This window comes from Furipterus horrens, unplaced genomic scaffold, assembly GCF_987537825.1.
Source record: "Furipterus horrens unplaced genomic scaffold, mFurHor1.1.pri manual_scaffold_6, whole genome shotgun sequence".
Taxonomy (NCBI): Eukaryota; Metazoa; Chordata; class Mammalia; order Chiroptera; family Furipteridae; genus Furipterus; species Furipterus horrens.
The window spans coordinates 196,628-220,227 of NW_028327176.1; the positions used below are offsets into that span (position 1 = coordinate 196,628).

The 23,600-nt window shown below is 55.3% G+C and overlaps 1 protein-coding gene across 1 annotated transcript; it reads right to left on the reverse strand.

Moving 5' to 3' along the window:
• Positions 1–821: 821 nt before the first annotated feature.
• On the reverse strand, positions 822–8,199 carry ALKAL2 (ALK and LTK ligand 2). The gene is made up of 6 exons (XM_090280863.1): positions 7,946–8,199; positions 7,001–7,322; positions 5,700–5,753; positions 5,535–5,615; positions 3,122–3,187; positions 822–950 (listed from the first exon to the last, which is right to left on the reverse strand). Exons 2-5 carry the CDS (start codon positions 7,257–7,259, stop codon positions 3,123–3,125), a joined length of 459 nt encoding a protein of 152 aa, XP_090136989.1. The 5' UTR covers positions 7,260–7,322; positions 7,946–8,199; the 3' UTR covers positions 822–950; position 3,122.
• Positions 8,200–23,600: the final 15,401 nt, after the last annotated feature.

A 23,600-nucleotide genomic window follows, 5' to 3' on the forward strand; every position in this document is an offset into this window, starting at 1 on the left:
GTCACTCGGCTGGGCCCAGACCAGGGGTCATGAACAGAGGAGCTCAGCTGAGTTCACTGGTCTGTTTAAATTGGGCCCAGTCAGGTCCGGTCACAACAGACCCCCCGTAGAGATCAGAGCTGCTCCGAGTCTTAGGGTCCTGTTGGTCATTGTTGTCATGGTTACAAAGTCACACAGGAGAGACGCGAACTTGAAACGGTCGCTGCTGAGCCCGGGTGTCGGGAAGCTACGTCACCTGCAGTCACCTCTCCGTTAGACAAGGGTTACTGGATGGCAGGGACTCGTGGCCTTCCTGTCGCGTGTGGCCGATGCCTTTTACGTTCTCGGACCTGCTGCTGGCGTTACGTGTTCGTGGCCTTGTAAACCGTCACTCCCCGGTGACGGACTTGTTAGAAAGTAAACGTCACTTTTAAGGCTGTTGTAACAAACACTTTATTACTTGTTTATTTACAGTATTTACATATTGCACAGGACACTGATGCAACTTTACCCCGATTAGCCTTGATATGTTCACAATTTACACTCCACTGTCTCTGAAACACGGCTGAGGTTTATCTTTTCAGTAAACTTTTCATGCAGTTCCAACCAGTACTCTGGGAATTTAATTGTAAAAGTAATAAAAATATTAAATCATACCATATGTGATATGAAAATATAGTTTCAAATCTGCTTATGTTTCTACAGAAATACTCTGATTTCACCCACTCAGGAGACGGAGATGCCCTGGTCACGCCCTCGCGTTACATGGCAGACACGCCTTCCCGTTTTCTGAAACGAGGGGCGGCCAGTCTGCCGTCAGGTGCGGGGCCACTGAGCATGCGACTGCAGGAGTCACGGAAGTCTGCAAAAATAAATCTCTTGTTCCCGGGACGGGGTCGTGAAGGCGGCGGGTTCTCTGTCCCTGTCGGTCTCCAAGGCACTTGGCAGGGTTCCCTCATGGTCTCTCGCGGCTGGAAGGAAGCACACGGCTGTCACTGTCCACACCGCGACGCGTTCCAGAGACTGCGTGAGGTCACATGACAGCATGTCTTTATAGACACAGGAATCTGCATGTACAGGTCTCTGTCCCCCGAAGTGGACAACCTAGCGGTGCAGTGACCGTGCCTGCCGCGCTAAAGGAGTGGGGACCCCTGGGGGTTCAGTCTGTGGGTTTACGGTGGGCGCCGTCCTCGGCAGGAGCGATGGGCCCTGCACGTCAGTGTCGATGGCGTCTGCCAGGCTGGTGCCCATGAACGAACACGCCCAGGGCCCCACGCAGCCCCGAGCCTCTGGTGTGGCCTTCACCTAGGAAGACGGGCCCACCTCAAGGTCCCTGAGCTGCAGGTGCAGCGTGCGGGGTGTGTGGCCGAGGGCGGGACGCTGGGCACGGGCATCACCTTGGCTGGAAGAGCGCAGCGGTGGAGCTGCAGGGAGGAGCCCGGGCTCCGCCCCTGTGTCACCAGGGGGTCCCTGCGCTCAGACCCCTGACTGACCTGCTCTCAGGCCTGGCAGCTCCACTCCACGTCTCCACTGTGAGGACAGCGGGAGAGGCAGAGCCCCGCCCCTGGCCACAGGGACCATGTGACCAGTTATTTGCTGCTGCATTTTACCTTCCGACATTAGAAGAAATTAATCTTTTAAAAATATGAAATTACTACAGTCAGCAGAAGTAGCTGTTTTAAACTTGCCCCATTTCTCGGCCACAGTGACCAGTCAGGGCGTGGCACGAGCGGCCAGCACGGTGGCCTTTGGGGAGCAGAGCTCGTGGGGGCGCACCCGGACCCTTTCGCCTTGACTGCCTCGTCTGGTCAGACCCTGAGCGGCGGGCAGGGGAGCAGAGGGCTGGAACATGGGGCTGCCGGTGCCGTCCCAAGGCCGTGTCTGCTCGGGCCAGGGCGCCTGTCCTCCGGGCTTTTCCTGGGCGTTCGGGCTGCATTTGGAAAAACCTTGATGTGCCCGTCCTGACCTCACTCGGAAGAACCTCGCTCGGAAGTCACCCCACATGCGGGACAGACTCCCGCTCTCCGTTGGCCTAGGGGAAGGCACAGCCGAGGTCAGGGGCTACAGAGAGGGTACATCTCCCCACTTGTATAGAACGTGGAAGCTGCTGTCAAGGATCTGGCAACAGGGATGCTTGAAAGAAATGCCTCATGGAAACTGCACTCCCATCTCCCCCAGCATATTGCCCGGGAGACCTACAGGAATCCACACAGGGCTTGAGAACATATTTCCTGGGTCGAATGGGTGGCGGGGTGGGGTTGGGGCGGGGGAGCGCAGCCTTTCTCAGCTCGGGCTTTCAGTGACCTGAATAGAACGTGGCGAGTCCTTCATGACCCCAGTGTGGTTCCTCATCTGCGGTGAGACTTCTCGTGGGTCAGACGGACCTTGGCACCCACCCCCTGCCAACCCCAGGAAGGTCACTGCTCCATGAGACCAAGGAGAGGAGCCAGCAAGTAAGCACAGCATGTTCCCCTCCCAGGGGTGTTCTGGACAACTGGCGGGCCCCCTGGGGCGGCCATTGAGGGCCAGAGCATGTCTTCCTGGTGGGGACAGACCTGGTTGCTGGCCATACCTGGCACACAGGACACAGGAAGTGTGTGTCAGGAACATAAAACTTGCAGTCCGTCCCCTGATTGATATCAGCTCTCAAGAGGCCAAATGAAAACTAATTCATAAATTAATGTGCGTTCATAATTTCATCCTTGAAGCTATGAAAAAATTACTTTGATAGAAATATTGATAGAAATATTTATAAGCTTATTGGCACAGTGATAGAGTCCAGCTCCAACATTTGCCGGACGTGTGCATAAAGTGTGCACAGATGTGTCAGTCCTGTGCTCCGTCACAAGGCCAGCGGACGCGCAGGTGCCCCCGGGCTACGCACCGCGCCACCCGCTCAGGTGACTTAGTTACAGTCTGTGTTTCCATAAACATACCGCGTGCCAGCTGTGTCGTCATGTGAACAACTTAGAGTGGCGGCCGGGGTACTGGGCCGGGAGCACGGGCGCCTCCATCCATGGCTGGTGTCTGGGGACGTTTGAGTTTGTCGCCCTCACAGTAAGGCTACCTTGGCTAAGAACGGGTGTCACTCAAGTCCCATGAGTTTGCTGACGTCCCCAGGGGCGGGCGCGGCTGAGCTTACCTTACCCGTCCACGCACACAGGACTCACAGCCAGCCGGGTGAGGAGCCGGGCGCATCTCTTGTAGTCTGCAGTGGGAGGAGATCGGAACCGGTCGGTTACCGCGGCGGCCCTTCAGGGAACGGCGTCCTTAAACCCGCCCTCAGCTGCTAAGGCCATTTTATCTCTAAATATTCTGAATTCCCTGGAAGCAACATGGATACTGTCCTCTGCAGTCGTGGGCCCTACGCTGTGGATTCAATGGCTTGGGGTTCTTCAGAGCCTCTGGCAGAAGTTAGATGATGTAACTGGGGGGCCGTCGGGGGGGGGGCAGGTGCAGCATCTCTGCAGCTGGGCTCTGCCTCTCGGTGGCTCTGGGTCTTATGGAAATAACCTGGGTTTGCCTCCTTGTGGGTCTCGCGCAGGCTGAGTCCCGCAACTTCAAGAACACAAGGCCTTCCATGGCAATTCCAGAGCAAGGGGGTCAGGTAGTGGAGCACCGGGACCAGGGGCTCAGAACGCCGGCTTTGGGGACTCTGGCTGTGAGGGGGTTTCCTCGGCAGTTCGCAAATGACTGCCAGTGCCCATGCGAGTCACAAAATCCTGCTACAGAGCGGAGAGCTCCCAACAAAGGAGCAAACCAGCGGTAAGTTAGACAGGCACTGCCCGCGCTCCCAACAGTGCTCCTGGGCTTTGAGAGGCAGCAGCGTTTGGGCTCCGAGGGGAGAGGGGCCTGTGCTGGGGGCCGGAGCTTGGGCTCCAGGGGGTTCTTTCCTCCTGCGGCAGGTTCCCCGGAGCAGCTCCCTAATAGGCCGCTGCTGCAGCGTCCCCCTCGGTCCGTGTGCTCTCCGACCCGAAAGCCCCCCTGGGGACCTCATCATGGTGCAGGCTTTGTGCCACTGGTCTGGGTGGGACCTGAAGCCCTGTCCTTCCTTGGAGCTCCTCTGGGACTGGGACACTGAGTCCAAAGACCCTCAAGTGCCCTTCAGCCGGACCTTCCAGGAGCCCAGAGCAGTGTCGATGAGGCCCGGCTGCAGCTCTGCAGCCCGTGGGCTGAGCGGTGGGTGCCACGCGGGCAGCGCTCTGGGCCCCGCCTCTCTGGTGCCCCGGCGCTGTGGTTGGGCCTGATCTGATGACTGCCTCTCGCTGTGGGTGACTGGGAGCTTTGGTGGCGTGTGGCCAGGTCACTGTGAGCACAGGCGGCAGCCGCTGTGGGCTCGTGTAGCATCCAGAGAGGGGGCTGCGGAGGGAGCTGCGTGTCTGTCAGCAGCACAGCCCGAGCAGGGGGTCAGCCTCCTCACCCGCAAACGGGAGGACCAGGAATAACGACCCCAGGGGTCACCCTCAAACTCAGCTCTCTCGTCTGATCATTGTAAGACAGCATCTACTGTCAGCACAGGCGCACTCAGACAATGGAAGGGGGGTGCTCTGCCTCGGGAAGCAGGTTAATCATTTTCAAACAGCAGGTGACACTCTCAGAGGAGGGAAGTACAGGTGCGACGTGCGCCAGGTCCATATGGCAGGATGTGAGGGTGGCATCGAGCCGGTGCTTGTAAAACCTGGGGGTGGCCCGCCTTGGGGTCCCTGCCCCCACGGGGCGCGAGGCCTGCTGGGTGCTCCCTGACGTGAGTGTACCTGTACTAGGAGCTCCTCAGGTGACGCCTGCGATTATTCAGGGTAACAGCTGCCTAAGCTGCAAAAGCTTCCACCTCTTGAAAAGTGGCTTTTTTTTCCTTTTTATTTTTGAAGGCAGCACAAGCAGGTCTGGGTGGCCCCTGGTCAGCTCCAAAAGTAGCAGCTGTGAAAACGAGTATCTGCAAACTTCCCTCCCAGAACCATCCGTGAAAGTTGTACTTCCTCCAAAAAAAATCGGTTTGGGTCCCCAGTAGATATCACGTTACCTAATGAGTGACTTGTCACCATTATATGGTTTGTGAGAAGCACAAGGAGCCAGTTTTGGGGAAATAAAATAATGTTGTCAGATAAACAACCGAGAAGTCACAGCCAGCTCTACACCAAGAAGGGCAAGTCTGAATTCTGAGCTAGTGATGAAGCCAACCAGAAGGGCAGGGTTTTGAAATAGCAATGTAATCCTGGGGTGATGAGGGCATAATTGGCCCCTGGAAGGCAGTCTTGGGGTGGCCCAGGGCATGGGCTCTTCTCACCTCGGAGCACAGCACACCACAGTGGTCACTTCAATGACTCACACTTAACATGGGCTTGACTGTCACAGACAGAAGGCGAATTGCTGATTTTAAGTTTGGCCTTGGCTGCTGCCAAGTGCAGTGACCTCCTTCCCTGGCTGGCCACCTGGCCCCTCGCTGCACGGCTACGGGGGGACAAGCGTTCGGAAGGCGGCCGTTGGGTTAAGTGGGAGGATGTGGGACCGGCCCCTCCTGTGCCCTGCGCCCGATGCGGCCCGGCCCCGTCACTTACATGCAGGGATAGTGCAGTCTCTGGTGCTGTGGTACAGTCTGTGGAAGTGTCTGCTGCACTTGGGACTGAAGTAGAGGGGACCTGGAACGAGGAGGGAGAGACAGGTCATCGGGCTCCCAGGAAGCCAGGAACGGGGGCAGGTGGAGGGGTGAGGAGGAAACCTACCTGTAAGATGCTTTAAGAACTTGTCCTTCATCCTTAGATCCCGAGGAACAATTTCTGTTGGAGGGGAAAGAAATGAGTTATTGTGTTTTGTGTTGCATGGAAGAAGCGTTTCTTTCCTGTGGCCCTGAGGGAATACTGAAGGAAGGGACTTACTGGGGAGTCTGCATCACCGTAGCGACTGACCAAATAAAACAGGCCGGAGCCCCCTCGCTCGCTGCGACACCACGTGAACCCCGTCATCAGAGGCATAGTTTCTCTAAATAGTGTTAGTGACTCACAAGCTCCGACGATCATCCCCTCTGGTCTCCACCATAGGAGAGCGGTGGTGCCCAAAGTCACAGGGTGAAGAAAATGGTGTGTGTGGTGGTTTTTGACAGTTAGCTGCCAGTGAATAAACCACATTTAGACACTTTCATCTCAAAGAGCTTAGGACTCAAATTCCACACCCTCTCAAAGTTCTAGAAAAAACCCCTCCTCCTTCAAGAAAAAAAATGGCTATAGAATTTTCCTTTTTTCTGGGTATATATTTAGAAAATGGATGAAATGCCTTCCAACCACCTGCTTGCTACGAAAGCTGGCGTAAATGCATGGTTCGTCTGACAAAGCAGGACATTACCCTGGTTTGTGAGGTAAAAGCAGGATTCCCAAGGACCCCTCTTCCAAGCAGACACACAAGCACCCTCTTGGGGGGCACTTGGACGCTGACGTTTCTGACTTCCGCCTGCTTTAGCTTTGACAGTCGGGACCCTTTCCCCTCACCTGTTCCCGACCCGCAGCCTAGCTCTGACTGTACGCGGGCCACCTCTTTATCTCGGCAGGAGCGCTGCTCACACCCCAGGCCCAGACGCCCCCAAGTGTCAGTTTTCATTTACTCCCAACTTCAGTCAGTCTATGTACAGTTGACCTTATCACGTTTGACCTAATTGTGTCAGGGAAGCATTAAAAGATTGCATGCTTTCCTGGGAAACTTGCCCTGGGCGCTCTGGGAGCCTCTGACAAGGGGTGGGGGTGGGGCTTGGGGGGGGGGGCTGGAGCATTTCTCAGTTGAAGCTGCGGAGCTGAAAACATCCCCATTTCCAAAACACCAGAGGACAGTCCTGTGCAGAAACGTCCGGCCTCGGGAGCGGCCGCGCGTCTTGGAGGTGGGCTCGGGATGGTAATCCGCGAGGCTCCCTGTTTTCTTCTTGAACAACATATTTTTAAACAATCGAAATGGATTTGCCTTTTAAAGATATGTTTTCTCCAAGCGCCTTCTTTTCCAAGCCGACACGAGCTCTGGTCCCGGGGCGGCGCGCACTCACCCGCTCGCTGCTCCTCAGGGTCCGGTGCGTAGTCCGCGGCCTCCCTGCGGCCCGGAGAGGCGTCGTGCGGACCCGGGGGCTGCAGCCGCCTGGACTCCCCCGAGTGGTACTTCTTGAGCTCCTGGATGATCTCCACGATGAGCTGCAGCAGCGTCTGTCTGTCCGCCGCCTCCCGGGGCCCCGTGACTCCCCGGCCGGGCCCCGCCGCGCCCAGCACGAGCAGCAGCCCCAGGAGGAGGGGGTGCCCGGGCCCGCGCATCGTGCGCTCGGCAGGCTGGCTGGGAGGTCCGCGCGCCCGGCGCTCGCTGGCTGGAGGGATGAGCTGCAGGGGAGATCCGGAAGAAAGTCGGTGGGCTGGCGGGGCGCGGCGGCGGGGAGCGTGGAGAGGCCACTGCCGGGGACCCTGCTGATTCCCTCCGATCCCCGCGCACCCCGCGCAGGGGCGCCCCGCAGAGTCACGGGCGGAGCTGGCAGATGGGGGGGTGGCGGCGGGGCGCTGGGCGGGGTCTCGCGGGGACCCCTACCGAGGTTTCTCTCACCGGCATGCTGAGATCCGCGCCTGCTCTGCGCGCCAGAGCCGGGCGGCCTCGCCCACCCCCAGCCTTGTCCCACCCCCGCCCCGGAACTTTCGCCAAAAGGCATATCCCGCACCGAGAGCACTGGGCGCCCGCACAACTTTCTTTAACCTTCAGAAGCCGGGTCTGGAGGGTCCGTTCCTCCGAGAAGGCAGCCCGCGCTCCCGGCCTGGCTGCTGCGCTCAAGTTTCCAGCCTTTGTGTGGTGGCCGTCCCCCCACCCAGGTCCCCGATTCCACCGAGGAGATCCTGCGCGGGGACCCTCGCTGTGGCGCCCACTGTGCCAGGTCCTGGAGTCCCCTCGGCGCCTCCGGTGGGAGCCGGGCCCACACCTGCCAGGGGCCACCGGCGCGCCGGATCTGGCCGCTTACCTGTCCGCGAGTCGCGGGCGTCCTCCGGCGTCCGTCCGTGTCCGACTACTCCATGCCCCGCGGCGCCCCGGCCCGCGGAGCGCACACCGCGCAGCGCACAGGGCGCACGGGACACACACGCGCCGCTCGGCTGCTGCCCACGCTGCCCGCGGCCGCCGCGAACCCCGGCTCCTCTTATCCCCGCGCCGCCGACGTCAGGCCGGTCCCGAGGGCTCCGCGCCGGCTTTAATTAGAAGCCGCTGAAGTGTTCGTACTCCCGTGCGGATCTTCGTCAGACTCCCACCCCCACCTCCAACTCCCTCCGCCCCGCTCTCCCCTCCCCGTCCCTCTCCCCTCTCCAGCCCCCGCCTTTCATCTCCTCCCCCTCCCGCACCTCCCCCTTCTTCCCTCCTGCCCCTCCCCTCCCCCGTCTATTTACCTCCGTTCCTGTCGCTGGTGACAGGATGAGAAGTAACGCCTCTACCAGGAACTCTGTTCTGTTTTTGTCTAAATGGAGAGCCTGGGCTATTAAAGAAGGAGCTGCCTCAACATTTAATAAATCAATTAGCGTCTATCGGTTTGGAGGGACCTGGCAGCGAGGCCAGCGGGTCTGAGGAGGGGCAGCCGCGGGGCAGGGGGGCTTCGGAGCAGGACACGGGGGCTCGGGGTGGCACAGTGCCCGGCACCCCCTCCCGCGCGCAGCCCCTGGAGCCGCGCGGAAATGAGCCAGCCCCCCCCCCCCCGCCCCCTGGTCCGAGACCCTCCGGGCTGGTCTCCTGCGCCCCTTCCAGGGATCCGTCCGCAGGAGACCCTGGGGGCCGCAGCCCTCCCGGCCCACGCCTTGCAGGAAGTTTTGGTTCTTTAGATGTAGGCAGGCTCGCGGTGAGAGTTCAACAATTTGTCTCCTTTAATTTTTTTCTTGTAAAATGTATTATCAGTCCGTTGCGCATTTTCCCATTTCATTGACGCTTTCTGGGCAGGCATTGGACACCCTCCAAGCCAGCGATCCGATTGGGAAAGGTGCTGTAAGCGCAGCACCGGGAAGGGGGCGCGGGGCGGCTAAAAGCCTCCCCATTAGCGGGCGGGCGGGCCCGCGGCCGGGGCCCGAGGTGCTGGGAGCAGCGGGGAGCGGGGGCGCCTCCTGCGGCGGGGACAGCGGCCAGGACCCCCGTCCGTCCCTGTCTCCGGGCCTCTGGGTCTCTCTTCCTCCCCCACCGGGTCTGTTTCTTCAGGAAAAACAGTGCGTGGCTGAGTACCGGTGGGCAAACCGCATAGAGACGCCGGCGACAAAATGCGACTGCCCCCGCCCCCGTCCGTGTTGGGTGCGGGGTTAATATTTTTGCTCTTGGAAAGCAGACGGCTTGTGTTCTCAGGGAGCATGTTCTGCAAAAGCTACCTCACTGCTGTGGGAACGGTTTGTGAAGAAATGCCCCATAAAAAACAGAAATTCATATCAAACAGATCTTAGGCAGACAAAATGAGATATTTTCCCTTCTCTCTGCCTTTCCGTGTGTGAAAAGAAACGTGAGCGCCTCTTTGAAGCGCGCCGCCTAGCGACAGGACACCGCCCCCCGCCGCCCCCCACGCGGCTTCCCGGCGCCGGAGGGGCGCGGCGCTCCTGCACGTGGAGCTTGGATTGTAAAATACTGTCGTGTAAACCTGGTTTCGGGGGGAAAAAGAAAACAAAAAAATTAGCTCAAACTCATTATTTTAAATTTGCATACAATCTTGCCTTTTAAATAGTATTCTACAAAATCAAAAGTTACATTTTTTTTCCCCTGAAAAATACCAATAAGAACTATCTCCCCTTCCCAAATTCTACCAACCAAGGAAGACTTGCTGGCAGTTAATATGATCCTTTCCTCCTTTCGGTTTTAAGGGGGCAAACGAGTGGACCCCTTGAGTGACCCCCCGCCCTCGCTGGGCCCGCCTGCACGTGAGCCCGCTGCTCAGACGGACGGACGCTCTGCGCATCAGCACCGGCAGCGGCACTGCACGCGGCTGGGGTGAGACTCGCGAGACCTGGCGCGTGGGGTCAGACACGCAGGTGTTCATTCATTCATCTTTGCAGGTCTCTGTGCTGAAGGGGCTGTGGGTGACCGTCATCTCGGATAAATCACGTTTACAGACTTGCTCGACTTCATGAAAGAGCGCCCTGGCTCACACCCTCTCCAGAGCTGCTCCTCACTGCGCGGCGCGCGCCCGGGGTTAACACGGCCGCACTGGCTGAATCGATCATCTGGGCCGGGGAAGGCGGAACAAGGCATGTGTAACTGTTTCCCAGGAGAACGGGACATGTTGACCCAAGCCGGAGTCTCTCCACTTCTTTTTGTGCTTGGACCGCAGAGTCTGTGAAGCCTGAAGCTGCGCGGTTCTGTGATCGTGCCCAAAACGACCGACGACAGCTGGAGTGGATCACTAGTCACTATGAATCTCACCATCTGTTTTCAGGAAATAAGAGGTGACATATTTGTATCAAATAATTGTAATTGTATTTCCTCCCTTAGTAAGTGAACAACATTTTACTATGAAGGGTCCAAAAAAGAAAAGAGAGAAAATAAAGCAACAAATTATATTGTGATAGTATTGGCAAAAACAAAAACAAAAACCTACTAATTTATTTTGCTAGATTTGACTTAGCTTGTTTCCGTTTGAGAAAACTGTATTGCGTCAAAGAAAGAAAACTAACGAGGGAGGGAAAAGGTGTGTTTAATCTCCTTCTGCTGTAGGTCTATATTGTGAGACTTTTTTGAATTTATAAACAGTGCAAAGTTCTAATGTTTTAACTACAGCCACCTTTCTACTTTCCAAAAACGTATATATTCTATTTAATATGAATGTTAGCTACCTTCAAAGACTTCTAAAATAGACATATATCTACTATATGTTAGATTTGTTAGATTCGTTCAACCATCCTGTTAATTAACAATGTAACTACACTGTTACTAGAGAGAAAAAGTTATCTTTCATGAAGGAAAACATGATGTACTATAAAGAAATATTGTTTAATGCTCCTGTTATCAGTTACGTTCTATTCACTTGGATGTTATGTGTCGGCTAGGAGTGTCACAGAAACTGTAGAAAGCATTTGGGAAGACAAGCTTTCTGACAGGACGGATCGCCCTGGTACCATGGGGCCCCGGGCGTGTACTGATGAATGCATTCTGTCCAGGAGTCTGTCCTGGATCACAGAAATGCAGTGTTCTACCCGATTCCCTCCCGTGGACATAAGGAAGCTCCCTACTCTGGGAATATTTGCTCACCCGCCCCTTTCACTGCCCGGGACATTCGCATCTGCAAAGCCACGCGTGACGGCCTAGGACCCTCCACAGTCGGGGGTTTGCTTTGGCTGGACTCCTGGGGCAGAGCGCGAGGGGAGCGTGGCCTTTGCTCTTCCCCTTGGAACTGGTTTAGTTATAAATCCAGCTCGAGAGGTGGTCTTTAGGTGTGGTCACCCTTCTCTGCCCCCGAGGCACCTTTGAACGACAACAAGGAGTGACTGGAAACGTCCATGCCCCACATCGATGTGCTGAAACAGACGCTCCTGTCGGATAAAGAGCCCAGCTCAAGTGGAGCACAGTCTGATCCCCCAGGGCAGTACCTGAGCAGGAGACAGTCAGGGGTGCTGAGGAGCCACACCAGCGTGTCTACGTTCCGTGTTCTTTCCGGTTTTTTTCTGCAGGAGATGAGGTATGCGGACGGAAAGTGGGAGGTGTGGTGGTTGGGGTCACGCAGTCCCTTCCCAGGGCCACCCAAGTGCTGTATCCCACACATATTCTCATACTGAGCAGCATTGCTTGAGGGTAAGGTAACCACGCTAACGGATAGTTCATACATTTTAGTGGCTTAATGAAAAAAAACCAAAAACCTATTTTTCTTGATTTGTGTCCGAAACTTGTTGGGGAGGGGTGCCCACGGGGTCATTTACTAGGAGCCGGCCAGGGAGGGAGGGTTGCCAGGAGGTTGTCAGCCCAAGCCTGGCGGCGGCACAGGGCACCCTGACTGTGGTCCATGAACATGGTGGCTTGTCCTTTCATGTTGGGGACATTCAAGTTCACATGAATAAGAGGAATGTACTGTAGTTTCTGCAGAAAACTTATGATGTTTTTTTTTCTAAGCTGGGCAGAGGGACAGGGACACAGGCCACCTCGGGGACAGTCAGAGAGGAAGAGAGTGCGGGGGTCAGGGCTGTGCTTTCCTTGGTCCTCTGCCTCTGGGAAGGGAGCCGCCTGTACAGAGAGGCACCGCCCCGCTGGGTCTGCGCCCCAGCCACACGGACGGCTGACAGTGCGTCTCAGGGCCTTTGCCCAGACTGTTCTTTCTCCTTCCTCTGCCCCTTGCTTTCACTCCACGACAGTTTCTCCTGGGACCCCTCACCTCCCTAATCCTGTACCCCACTTCCTCCTCTCACCGCCCCAGCCACAGCACCTTCGTTCCATTTCCGCTCACCCCAGGTCTGTCCTGAGTCTCCCGTGAGACCATACCCTTGGTCACCCTCCTCTCACAACGCCTGTCACAGGGGAAACATGGTCCCCACACAGCACATGTTCTTGAGAGGATGACTGAGCATACTATTTTTAGGCACTTTCATGGGTGGATGCTACCACGCATCACCTGAACAAGCATTTACTTCCGTGAAAACACTGCTGTAGAATCACAAGCAGCCTGACCGTGGACCCGCGCTCTTAGGAGCACATGACCTCATGGTACCGATGTGGCCGAGGCCCTGTTCCTGATGAGCGATGACAAGATGACGTCGTTTGGAGCTGTCTCGGGAGGCTGAGTGGCTGCAGTGATATTGGCGCGCATGTGAAGATGGGGGTTGGAGCACAGCACCCCAGACAGAGGAAAACGCGTCTGCAAAGCGCCCAGTAGGGCCCTCCGCACCTCGGGAGAAAGAAGGGGCTGCGTCGCCCAAGGCAGCCAGCCCCCCGGCCTCTGAGGGGCAGGAGGGCGGAGCAGAGTGGGCACGGGAGGCTCTGCTGACTTCCTGCCCAGTGGCATGGGGACGTGGGCAGGACAGCCGGCCTCTTGGAGCCCCGTCTCTTCAGGTCTGAAAGGGAAGTGACGAGAATATTTATTATCTCAGGAGTCTGTGAACATTAATTAAGATAGCACATGTTCACCTTCTACTACTGTCTAAGGAATTTTAAAAACTGACCCAGAATTGCTAACTGTGACTGTCCTTTATGGTGTTTACTGTCCTCAAAGCCTTTTTCTGTGTCACATTCTTTCCTGTGATCTGTCGTGGAGGAGATGCCGTCTGAATCGTATCGAGGGTCTGGGCAGCAGACTTCTGCGGCTTGTTCTACACTCAGAAACGGACTGAAATCTGAACCAGGGTGTCCACATGAGCATCCCTCAGGCCAGCGAGTGGGGGCTCAGAGCAGTGCCCGGGGGCTCGGACCCGCGGACGGGGGCTCCGGCTGCCCTCGGAGGCAGCCGGCGACCAGCTCCCAGTGCACACAGGTGTGTGGCTGGTTGGGGACGTGTGTTTATAGGAGAGGCCCCCGCGTGCTCCGCATGCAGGAGCCAGTGCGGAGGGCGAGCTGCTGCCTCTGCCCTCAGCCGCAGGGTGGCCTCTGACACCCTCGTTTTGCTTTTCACCTCCTGGGGCATCACCCCGGCCCCTCTGGCTCCTCCTTGTGGGTGGTCTACACCTCGTCTTTTTTTTTTTTTAAAGTATTTATTGTTTTTTCTATTACAGTTGTCTCGCTTTTTCCCCTTTGCTCTCCCCGCCCCCGCTCACCCCCGCTCCCACGGTCAGTCCCCACCCGGTTGTCCGTGTCCGTGGGTCCTTTATTCTAGTTCCTTAACTAGTCCCTTCCCGTTCGTATCCCCCTCTCCCCCCATCACTGTCAGTCTGCTCCTCGTTTCCATGCCTCTGCTTCTGTTTCGCTCATTTGTCTGTATTTTTCATTAGTGTCCTGCATTAGGTGAGATCGCGTGGGGTTTGGGAGTGAGCTCGTTCCTGCTCTTTCTTTACGTCACCCCGAGTGCAGTCCAGACTCGCCTAACCGCTCCCTGTCCTGCTGCGCTGGGGTCTACCCCCAAACTCCCGGGAAGCGGCGGGTGTGTTCGCTGCGTGGCCCCTGGCAGCTGGACTGACAGCGTAGCGGGGCTCCCTCCTCACTGGGGCCTCTGGCTCCGATTTCCTCACCTACGAAATGGGTTCTTCCATCTGCCTGGAATTCCTCTAGTTAGAAAGGATGCAGAGCTAACAGGCGCAAGCGTTTCTGTAGACGAAGCGGCAGTTGTTCCTTCGTAATAACCTGATTTGTTTGGCTTTGACCAAGCGCACTCTTCATGGCCTCGTCTGGATCCTACCTCTGGGGGCTGTCCTGGCCCATGTCCCACATGGTCAGTGTCTTGTCGCGCGCAGCATCCTTGTCGTCACCGGGACGCACACTTCACTGTGGCCTGCACTCCGCAGCCGTGGGGCTGCTGCTGGACTCCTGTTCTGCCACCAGGCAGTCACGATCCCACGCTGCGCATCAGGCAAGTTTGGATGATCCCCCCTCTCGATGTGTTTCAGTTGGAATTCTCTCCTGTTTCCTCGCAGCTTTGAGAGGCATCAGTCCATGTTTCTTGGCTGGTTTAGTGTTGCACGGTCTGGTTCCTGGTGTCGGCGGCAGGTTCCACTCTTGCTGTGCATTGATCCTGCCGCACGGGGGTCAGAAATCTTTGCGCCAGTGTGCCATGCGGCTGTGGGCTCCCACAGACGTGCCCAGGAAAGGCCACGCATGGCCCTCTGCTGCTTCCTGCCTGCAGGCCACGGACCCCTGTCCCCCAGTAGCTGCCAGGCCCCGCACGGGCCTTGCCCAGGCTGTGAAGATCTGAAGGCGGTGGAGTGGGGGCCGTCCTTGGGCTTGACATCGGGTTGTCCTGACCTCCCTTTGTTATCGGCATCACTGAAAAGCTGAATATCACGGTTGGGAGTCTTGCTCATGTCTCCTATTGTTTTTTTCTTTTCCCATGTAATCATTGCTACATATTTACAAAAACATCCATTAAAAAGTGTCAGAGTAGAGTCGGAATATAAAGAGGACAAGGTCGCAGCAAAAACCGGAACAACAGCAGGGTTTGGGCAGGCGGCCAGGGGCGGTCGTTTTCTCCCCACAGACCAGGGGCGTCTGAGTTTGGGAAGAGATCCCATCTTCAAAAGGGACACTTTATTTTTGCCTTTAAAAAAAATATTTCATTTATTTTTAGAGGGAGGAGAGGAGAGGGAGAAAAAGAGGGAGAGAGACATCGATCAGTTGCTTCTCCGGGTACCTGGCCTGCAGACTGGGACTTGAACCAGGGACCTTTCCCTTCATAGGATGATGCCCAGCCACTGAGCCGCACACACCAGCCAGGACTCTTTTTGTCTTTACATTTACTTTACTAAGATCCACATATATTTTAACTGCTTTGCACATTTTAGTAATTGACATTACATTGTATTTATACATAAAATGGTAGTTGGACATACGTAGCAGGAAGCAAGCAGAATTTGCAGGATTCGGAATCGTTGCTATTGGACTTTCTTCAGAGAGGCCCTAAGTGTCACCAGTAACCATGACATTACTGAGGAGGCCACCAACCTAAGAAGGTCTGGGCCGAAGCACGCACACCTGGAATTGCCTGGCGTCATCTTAAAGGCATTTCCAGTTGAAGTGTTAGCAAGATTTTTTTTTTTTTTGCTAAAATTAATTGACAGCTGCTACTTAAAGTGATGGGTGGCTCTCAGTTCTATGACTAATCCTAATGAGCTAATGAGTGTTCCTAATGAGAAATTCAAGAACAATCCACAATACAGAGAAGATCCATTTTTATTGTCAGCAGGTTGGAATCACGGTGGGACGGAAAACAGTGTGAACCAATGTTACCAGCCCTGAAGGGGCAGCGTCCGCGGGGCCAGCTTTTCCTGCTGTAGTTTATACGGACGAGAAGTAAGAGCTGGTTAAGATGTGACTTTTATTTGAACCCTTGTGATTCGCACGTTTGTGAAAGACTAGTCCCATATGTGTGGGTCTGGTAATTATAATTTTCTTCTAAAACTCAGTTTGAGAAACTGGTATATACTGTGGCAATATCTGCTGGAATCAATCATTCAGATACTCCTAAATGCTTGGCATCTGTGGAAATTCCATCTGAATGGCTGGCTCCGTTTTTCACCAAGCATTCTTGAAGCGCTGACCCTGAGAATATGCAACCACTTATGTATACGCCTGAGAATACCAGCGAAATTTAAGTTGAACTGAATCTTAAATATGTTAAGGATGTTTGTTATTTAAAGAATCTGTGGTTAATTTATTTTTAAAGCAAATAAGCACTTCATAAGGGAAATTGTTATTCGTTATTTTTTGTAGTGAAGCGAATGAGTCCAAGCGGAGGTTTTCTGGGAAACCTCGGCGCCAACGGGTGCTCAGCAGGACGAGCCTGGCTTTTCCGTGTTGCGTACATTTTGTTAATGCAGTGATGTGATTCCCGAAAACGCGTTGCTCCCGTGTGGCCTGTCTTTCGGAGACAGGTAAGGTGCTACCAGGCGGGGTCTGTGCAGCGAATCATCAGGATAAATTTATTCAACAAGTCTACCAACCATGACGTCACTGGCTTCAGGGCTGTGTCGCTCCTGCTACCTGGAGCTCTGCCTTCCTGTGGTGCGAGCCCGTGGGATTCTCAGGCAGCTGCTCTTCTGCTCAGTGAAATGGTTTCCTCCTGAGTCTTTTTTTTTTTTAACAGTGTAAACAGTTACTTCTTGTCAATGATTAACCTTCACTGATATATATTACAAGTACAGTATGACGTAGTATTTCTTTTTTGTGTTTTGTTAAACGAAGACAGATTTTTACTAAAAGAAGTATACAATTAGTGTTTCTACTGGATACACCAGGACCCTCCTCTCTGATGTGTGTTTTCCCGTTTCACATAAAGGGAGAGACAGACACAGCTCTCTCTCTCACATGCGCGGACATATAAACTCCTGAATATTTTAAACAACTAGTTTATTTTGCCTAAGGATTTCTACTGAAAATTTCTTGCTTATCCAGAGATTAATATTTGTCCTGGTGACTCGGCCTCTGCTCAGAAATCCGCAGTGAATGTGATTGAACATTTAACTGAAGAATGTGTCTTTGATGGGCAAGGTTTTCCTCTACAGGAGGCTAAATGATCTCCTTAAATGATTCCACAACAATTTCAGAGTAATGGAATTAAAAGTGCATTGCTCGCTCTTAGTCATAACTGGTGATGGGAGTCTGTGGGTTGACAATGTGAACTGATTCCCTTGGAAACAGGACAATATTCGATGGGCCAGGAATGTTCCAATTTTATTTCTGACAGTGGTTACTGGAAGCATTTGTTCGCCGCAGCAATGCTACCCTTCCCCACAAACGGGGCGCAAACGGCGAGGCCCCCTCAGCGGGGTTAGAAGCGGACAGCTGGTGTGAAGGGGATCAGCTAGGTTCCCACAGTCTCAATGTGGAACCTGCAGCTGTGATTTAAAATCCCCACCCAAACAGCAACGGCTTGAGTGATGTCAGGCCAGCATGGTTTAAGCGGTGACCCCCGTGCTCCAAAGTGAGTTGCCTTCCTGAGTCCCCAGATTTCTGTTACTGCTCTGATTTGTTCTCTCTGTGCCACAGCTCTGCGTATGTATGTTTTCACTGATTTTAGAGCGAGAGGAGGGGAGGGAGGGAGAGAGAGAAGGAGACATCGACTGGTTGTCTCCTGTACACGCCCTGACCAGGGATTGAACCCACGGCCTTTCAGTGCACGGGGCAGTGCACGGGGCAGCGCTTCAACCAACCCAGCCACCCGGCCAGGGTGCTTTATACATTTTTATACAACTGTCATTGTTGTTGGAACCTAGTTATTATCACCATGAAAGAACGTCTGCCTCTAGAAAGATATTTTTAAAAATTCTTTACATTGTTATTCAAGTTCTAAGTACCCCAAAGTTCAGCTTTATTTCCTGCTGTTGCAGGAGGGGTGCCCAGGATGCTGGTACACAGACGCTTCTTGCTGTGATTCAGCAGCGAACAGTTACTACGGTTTGTGGAGCTGTTTTCTCTTAGATTCCCCAGTTCACATTTAACGCAGTGGCCGCGGGCTGTCTGCTGGCAGACGCATTTCTGATGGAAGATTGGTGAGTGGGTAAACACGGCCCGTGGTGACGGTGAGGCTGGGGAGACGCGCGCCAATCTTAGGTGGCATGGGAGGTACCTCTGCACACCCTCCTGCCTGCCCCCCGTGTCCTGGGTCACAGCGCAGGCTGCAAGCATGTGACCTCAGTGACTCCGCGGAGACACTGGTCCTGGTGTCCCCAGTGCCCGGTGGCTGGCGCCCCATTGGGAGCAGCCCCTGGCTGGAGCTGCGGTGACAGCCGTGCTCTGGTGCGCCCAGAGCGTCTGCCACCTTACCCTCGTGCTGCCTCACTTTTCTGCTTAAACTAACTCGAGCTTGCTCTCCAGTTTGTCAAGAAGAATCGAGAGCCGTGAGTGGAAGCTGGGCCTGAAGTCCAGCCTTGAGGGCCAGATCCCTGACCCCACAGCCCAGCTCGGTGCTGCTGGGGGGCAGCCAGGGACCGGGACCTCGGCTCTAGGTGTCATTACGGTCAGGGAGCAAGTGTGAACGTCCCAGCAGACAGTGATGGTCAAGACGAGGTCTGTCAGACACTCCCCGAATGGCACAGACTTGAAGCCTAAAGGATGCAGAGGAGAAGCCGTCCAGAGCAGAGCTTTCCTTGGCCCGTGACAGGCGACAATGCAGTGGCCTGACACCAACATGTTAACACGCATGTGGCTGCAGCTGGAAGCATCTTTCACTCGACCAGCAAGCCTGTGCTCACCCCCGCTGCGCGTCCACGCTGCCGTGGGTTCTGGGAACAAAGCAGTGAGCAGAGAGCAAAACCCTGCTCTTGCGTTCAGGTGAGAGAAACGACAAACTGATAAATAAAATGCTTGGTGTGCTGGGTGACGTGATGCAGAGCCGGGGGGCCAGGAATGGGGGTGTTCGTATTTGCAGGAGGGGCCCCTTGTTGCCGCACAGCTGATGGGGAGATCGGTCCCAGATGCGCGCCGAGGGGCGGGGGCGGAATCGAGGCTCACCCCCAGGAGTGCAGCGAGACTCCCGAGGGCAGACTTCAGTGCGTTCATGCAGGACGGTGTCCCAGGGAACCGCAGTTCCGGAATGGACGTGTGCGCTGTGCTCGGCCAGCTTCCATGGGGACGCGCTCTGGGGGTCGCGGCTACGTCCTGCTCCTGCGGGGCTTCCTGGCCTGGCCTGGCGGCCTCCCTGACAGAGGACCACACAGGCCTGCTCCCGAGCTCCTGGAATTTAACTCAGACGGGCAGAGAGCCGCAGCGCGGACGCCGGCGCAGGTGAGGCCCACGGCAGCGAGGGGCTGTTGGCCACGGGATTTCAGAGTTTGTTCCCCCTGGGAGGGCTGTATGGACAGTTAGTCCTCAAAATGCTGGCGCCCCTGACGAGGTGGGTCCAACAAACACAGAGAGAGGACATAGTGCCGGTGCGGGCCCCGCCTCGGGACAGGGACCCTGCTCACCTCCTCTGTCGCCCAACCTGCAGGCGATTTGGCTGGTCTTCCTCCCTCAGAATCTCTTGGAACAACCACTGTTTACGTGAAGGGTGTCCAGAGAGCAGTGCGCTGCAGGCAGAGGTCAAGGCCACGTGTATTTACAGCCTTTGGGGAGCATTTCTGTTCCCCAAATTGAAAACACACTCAGCTCCACCCGCGGCCCACCCGCGCTGCAGCCTGGCCTGCCCAGTGGCCCGGCTCCTCTCCCCGCTGCCCGCCAGGAGGTCCACGATGTTGCGTCTTTGTCTGAGTACTTGGGTAGCACTGACTTGGCTTATCTTTGAAGCGAGGAAACAGGAAAAATTATTTTTTGCACCTAAAACTGAGGTCATTCAATGCCTTCAATAGTGAACCTTAATAAAATTTTCTGCACCAAGTAGCTGAAGGGGCATCAGCCTCCTCGGAAGGTAGAGGCTCCGTTCCCGGAAGACACGGGTCTCTGCATGGGGGTGACGGTGCCCTGGGCGGGGTCTGTTCATGCGCATCTGAGCTCCTCGCTCGGAGCCTCCCACCGCCTACTGCACATACATGTGTCGCCGTGTGTCACCGTGAAGCCCAGGTCAGGATGGCTGCTTAGGAACACGCGGTGAAGGGTGCAGCCGGAAGCCTGCCAGCGTGTCCAGATTTAAGTGTGTGAAGGGCAAGAATATGCATCTTCCTTTTCTTAGACGACTCCGTGTTTAGCTGGATATTGAGACACGGTGGACGCTCCATGAATGTTGCTGGACGATTACTCAGTTTAACGACCAAGAAGGGAAATTTTTAGGCTTTTAGTTCTTTTCAAGTCAAAACCACGTACGTAGGCGATACTGAAAGTGCTATTCTCATATAAAAAGCTACTTAAACACTGTTAGAACGGTTCTCCAGAGCCATTATTTAAAGGGGCCTAGCCTAGCTCCCCAAACGGCACCTGCCGCCGACGGACCGCACACAGTCTGGGAGGGCCTTCGCTCCTGCTGAGCAGGGGTCCTGGGTGGGGGGGCTGGCCCGTGCTCAGGAGGGGCGCCATGCCTCCCACCCTGCTCTGAAATTGAAAGAACATCTAATTCCTGAGCAGTGAGAAAGGAAGGTGTTTAGCGGCACCCTGTCAGGTGAGCGCGCTGGAGGGACGGACCCCGGGCGGGACGGGAGCGGATGGCACCGGCCTTCGGAGATCGGCAACACCGGAGGGGGCTGGGTCCCCGCTGCCAGCCACCAGCCAGCTCGGGACCCCGCTGCGGGACTTGCCGCTTTGGCTCAGATGTGAAATAAGACAGAGAGATGGGGACATCGCTGAGGCCCACGCAGCCTCCGTGCAGGTCAGCGGTGCAGGCGAGTCACTGCTCAGCCGTGTAGATGGCATTTTTCACTTTGCAGCTGAATTACTTGCTGACGGGTGGTCAGAGCGGTCGGTCCGCACAGGCAGAGGGGTTTCAGGCTCCAGGTTAATGAACACTTTGCTGTGATGGGGTAAAGATTGGGGCCTGCGCTCAGCCCTATGGGTGGCTGCTCTGACGGCAGTGTCCCTGGCCCTGGGGCCCCGCACCGCAGGACACAGGCTGATGCCGGGGGCAGGGAGGGAGGCAGGGCGGCCCCAGCGGCTGCAGTGGCTTCTGCTTTGCTAAACAGAGCCTTCGTTTTCCTCGGGAACCCCTGCCTCATGCCACGGCTGCCCCTCAGCTGCGTTCCTCACGTGGCGGCCGCCGCTTCCTGTCCCGCGGGGGCTGGCAAGATGGTGGTGGCAGTGGTTGCCACCTGCGCCACTGTCAGCGAGGGAAGCTTCTCTGTCATTTTGCTTCTTAGCCTCCATGATTCAGGTTTCCTGGGGCCAGTTATCAGCTTTAAATGTTTTTTTTTTCTTTTTTATTAAAGGTAAACCTTCAAGTTTAGTGATGCACCCACCCATTGGAAATATGCAAGTCATGTCTGTAATAGTGATAATAGGAGGAAAAAATACCCTATTTTTTATACTGTTTCAGACTAGAACAACAGCCAGATGCCTGTGAATCTGCTCTCAGCCAAAGGGAAAAAAAAAGTGCTTGTTTCAAAGATCGGAAATAAAATACTGATTCTTTGGTTAAAGCTCCCCCCTTTTTAAAAAGAGCCCCCCGGTGACAGCAGACGATGCGGACAGTTTACTCACTCCCAGAGCCAAGTGTAGCCGCTGTCGGGAGTGTGCCGGGCAGAGGGTGAGCGGCGGTGTCTGGCGCCCTTATAAGTCCATGTTTAATGAACACAGATCAGGCAGACCCGTGTCATGCGCGCCTTCTGTTTGTAACGTAAGACATCTGCCGTGCACGCCAGCGCCATGGACTGGGACGCTGTAGGGCTCACAGGAGTTTCCCTTCATTGGCATCACAAGGAGGATCAAACCCTTTGCCCCCAAATTCAAAATTCAGAAGCTCTTTGAGTTTTTCATCACGAAGGGCATTCTCAGCTTCCACGGGCCTCACGTGCTCACGTTCCTCTCCCCTTGGTACCAAATAAAGGCCGAATTCCACCATCGGGGCTGTGTGGTTGACCAGGGACCACACGCTTGGCACCCGGCCAGGCCGCGTCTGCACCACAGGGCCGGGATCCTTCATCTTCCCTGCAGTGGCTTAGGAAGTGACAGAAAAAGCACCCAGATGTAAACAGCGGTGGGTGTCTGCAGCGAGGTCAGGGAAAGGCTGGCCCCGCCGCCGCCCTGACAGCTGCTCGTCTTGACCCCACAGAATTCAGGCCCCTCACCCTTCTGCTGCTTCTGGACACATGCAGTCAATGCAGCGCGTGCGAACTGTGGAAGGGTGGTTACTGCTTGGAATTTAGCTTTAGATCGGACTTGGTGCTTCAAACCTCCTGAAGAAGCTGTTCTCCAAGGGCACCAAGCAATGGGGCTGAGCTTTAATCAAAGGCAGGCGGGGGTGCCAGCTCCGTCTTGTTCAGAATTTTTCGACCGTGAGTTGAAGGAGGAGAGCTCGGAGAAAACAACTGTTCAGCATTTTCAGTATTATCTGGGCGGGAAGTCCTGGCTCCTGTCGAGGCCGGGGTGGCGCACGGATGGTGGTCTGGTTGGACTGAGATTCAGCAGAGCGGACGGGCTGGGAAGAAGGGGAGAGACACAGCGTCCAGTCACTGTGTATGTGGGCTGGGCCCGTGGGCGGTGTGGTGAGGTGTGCTTCTCATTTCCATACCGTAAGCATCTTAAAAATGTGATTAAATTTTTTTATAAAAAGGAATTTACGGGCCCTTGTATTATAGGAATTCTAACTTTTTTCTATGAACTTGGGTGGCTCTCTCTCTTCTCCTTTACATTATATAGATGAGGAAAGAGAAGCAGTAAATTGATTTAGTTCCCCATTTCACTGCTCAGCCTCGGGTGTCCTGAGGGCTGCGTCCCTGTCCCCAGGCTGAGCCGATGTCCTTGGGAATCCAGCATCTGCTCACCGGCAGCTCTTCCAGGGCAGGTCACACGGGGACCCGAGCTTCATTGTCAGGGGCCATAGGAGCCCACAGGTCCCACCTGCCGCGGGAAGTCTGGCTCTAACATGTGGATGCTGAGCACTTGGGACTATTTTTGGACACATCTTTCTCAAAAGTGAATCTGGAGTAGAAATTGTTTGAAATGTCAGAGTCTGCCAGCTTTTCCTCCTTCTTTCCTGTGGGGTTCCAGCAGGATGTGGCCAACGAATGAAGTCAAATTTTAGGAATAAGCCGATGAGGTGAGACCCAGTCACGATGGAGAGGACACCTGCAGCCTCGTGAGAGCCACATCCTCTGTAACACCCGTCAGGAAACTGCTCACACCGCTGAGGGGCCTGCAGTGGCCGGAGGACTCGGGAGAGCAGCCTCCCCCCTTCTTCCCCAGGCAGGTGGTCTCCTCCAGCTCCTGATGCGAATTTCAGATGCTTCTGCACTCCGCAGGGCAGATGTGAGTGCCTGTCCAGGTGCATGAAGCCGCCCGGGTACAGCGTCTGGAGCCGGCGCCCCATGCACACCTGGGATTTACCTGCAGCTGGCACTCCAGGTGTGGCCATGGGCTGCAGAATGTGTACTTCCAGTTGGATGCTTTCTCATATTTAGATACAGTATTTCAACAGATTAGGTAAAAGAGGTTTTATAAAAGCTTTACACAAG

Bases quoted from the DNA above. Each gene is read 5' to 3' on its own strand.
- ALKAL2 (XM_090280863.1), bottom strand. From the start codon at position 7,259: ATGCGCGGGCCCGGGCACCCCCTCCTCCTGGGGCTGCTGCTCGTGCTG. The intron at 5,616-5,699 runs GTAGGTTTCCTC...TCCTCGTTCCAG, and splicing joins GTTCTTAAAGCATCTTACAG to GTCCCCTCTACTTCAGTCCC. The intron at 3,188-5,534 runs GTAAGTGACGGG...CTCCCACTGCAG, and splicing joins AGACTGCACTATCCCTGCAT to ACTACAAGAGATGCGCCCGG.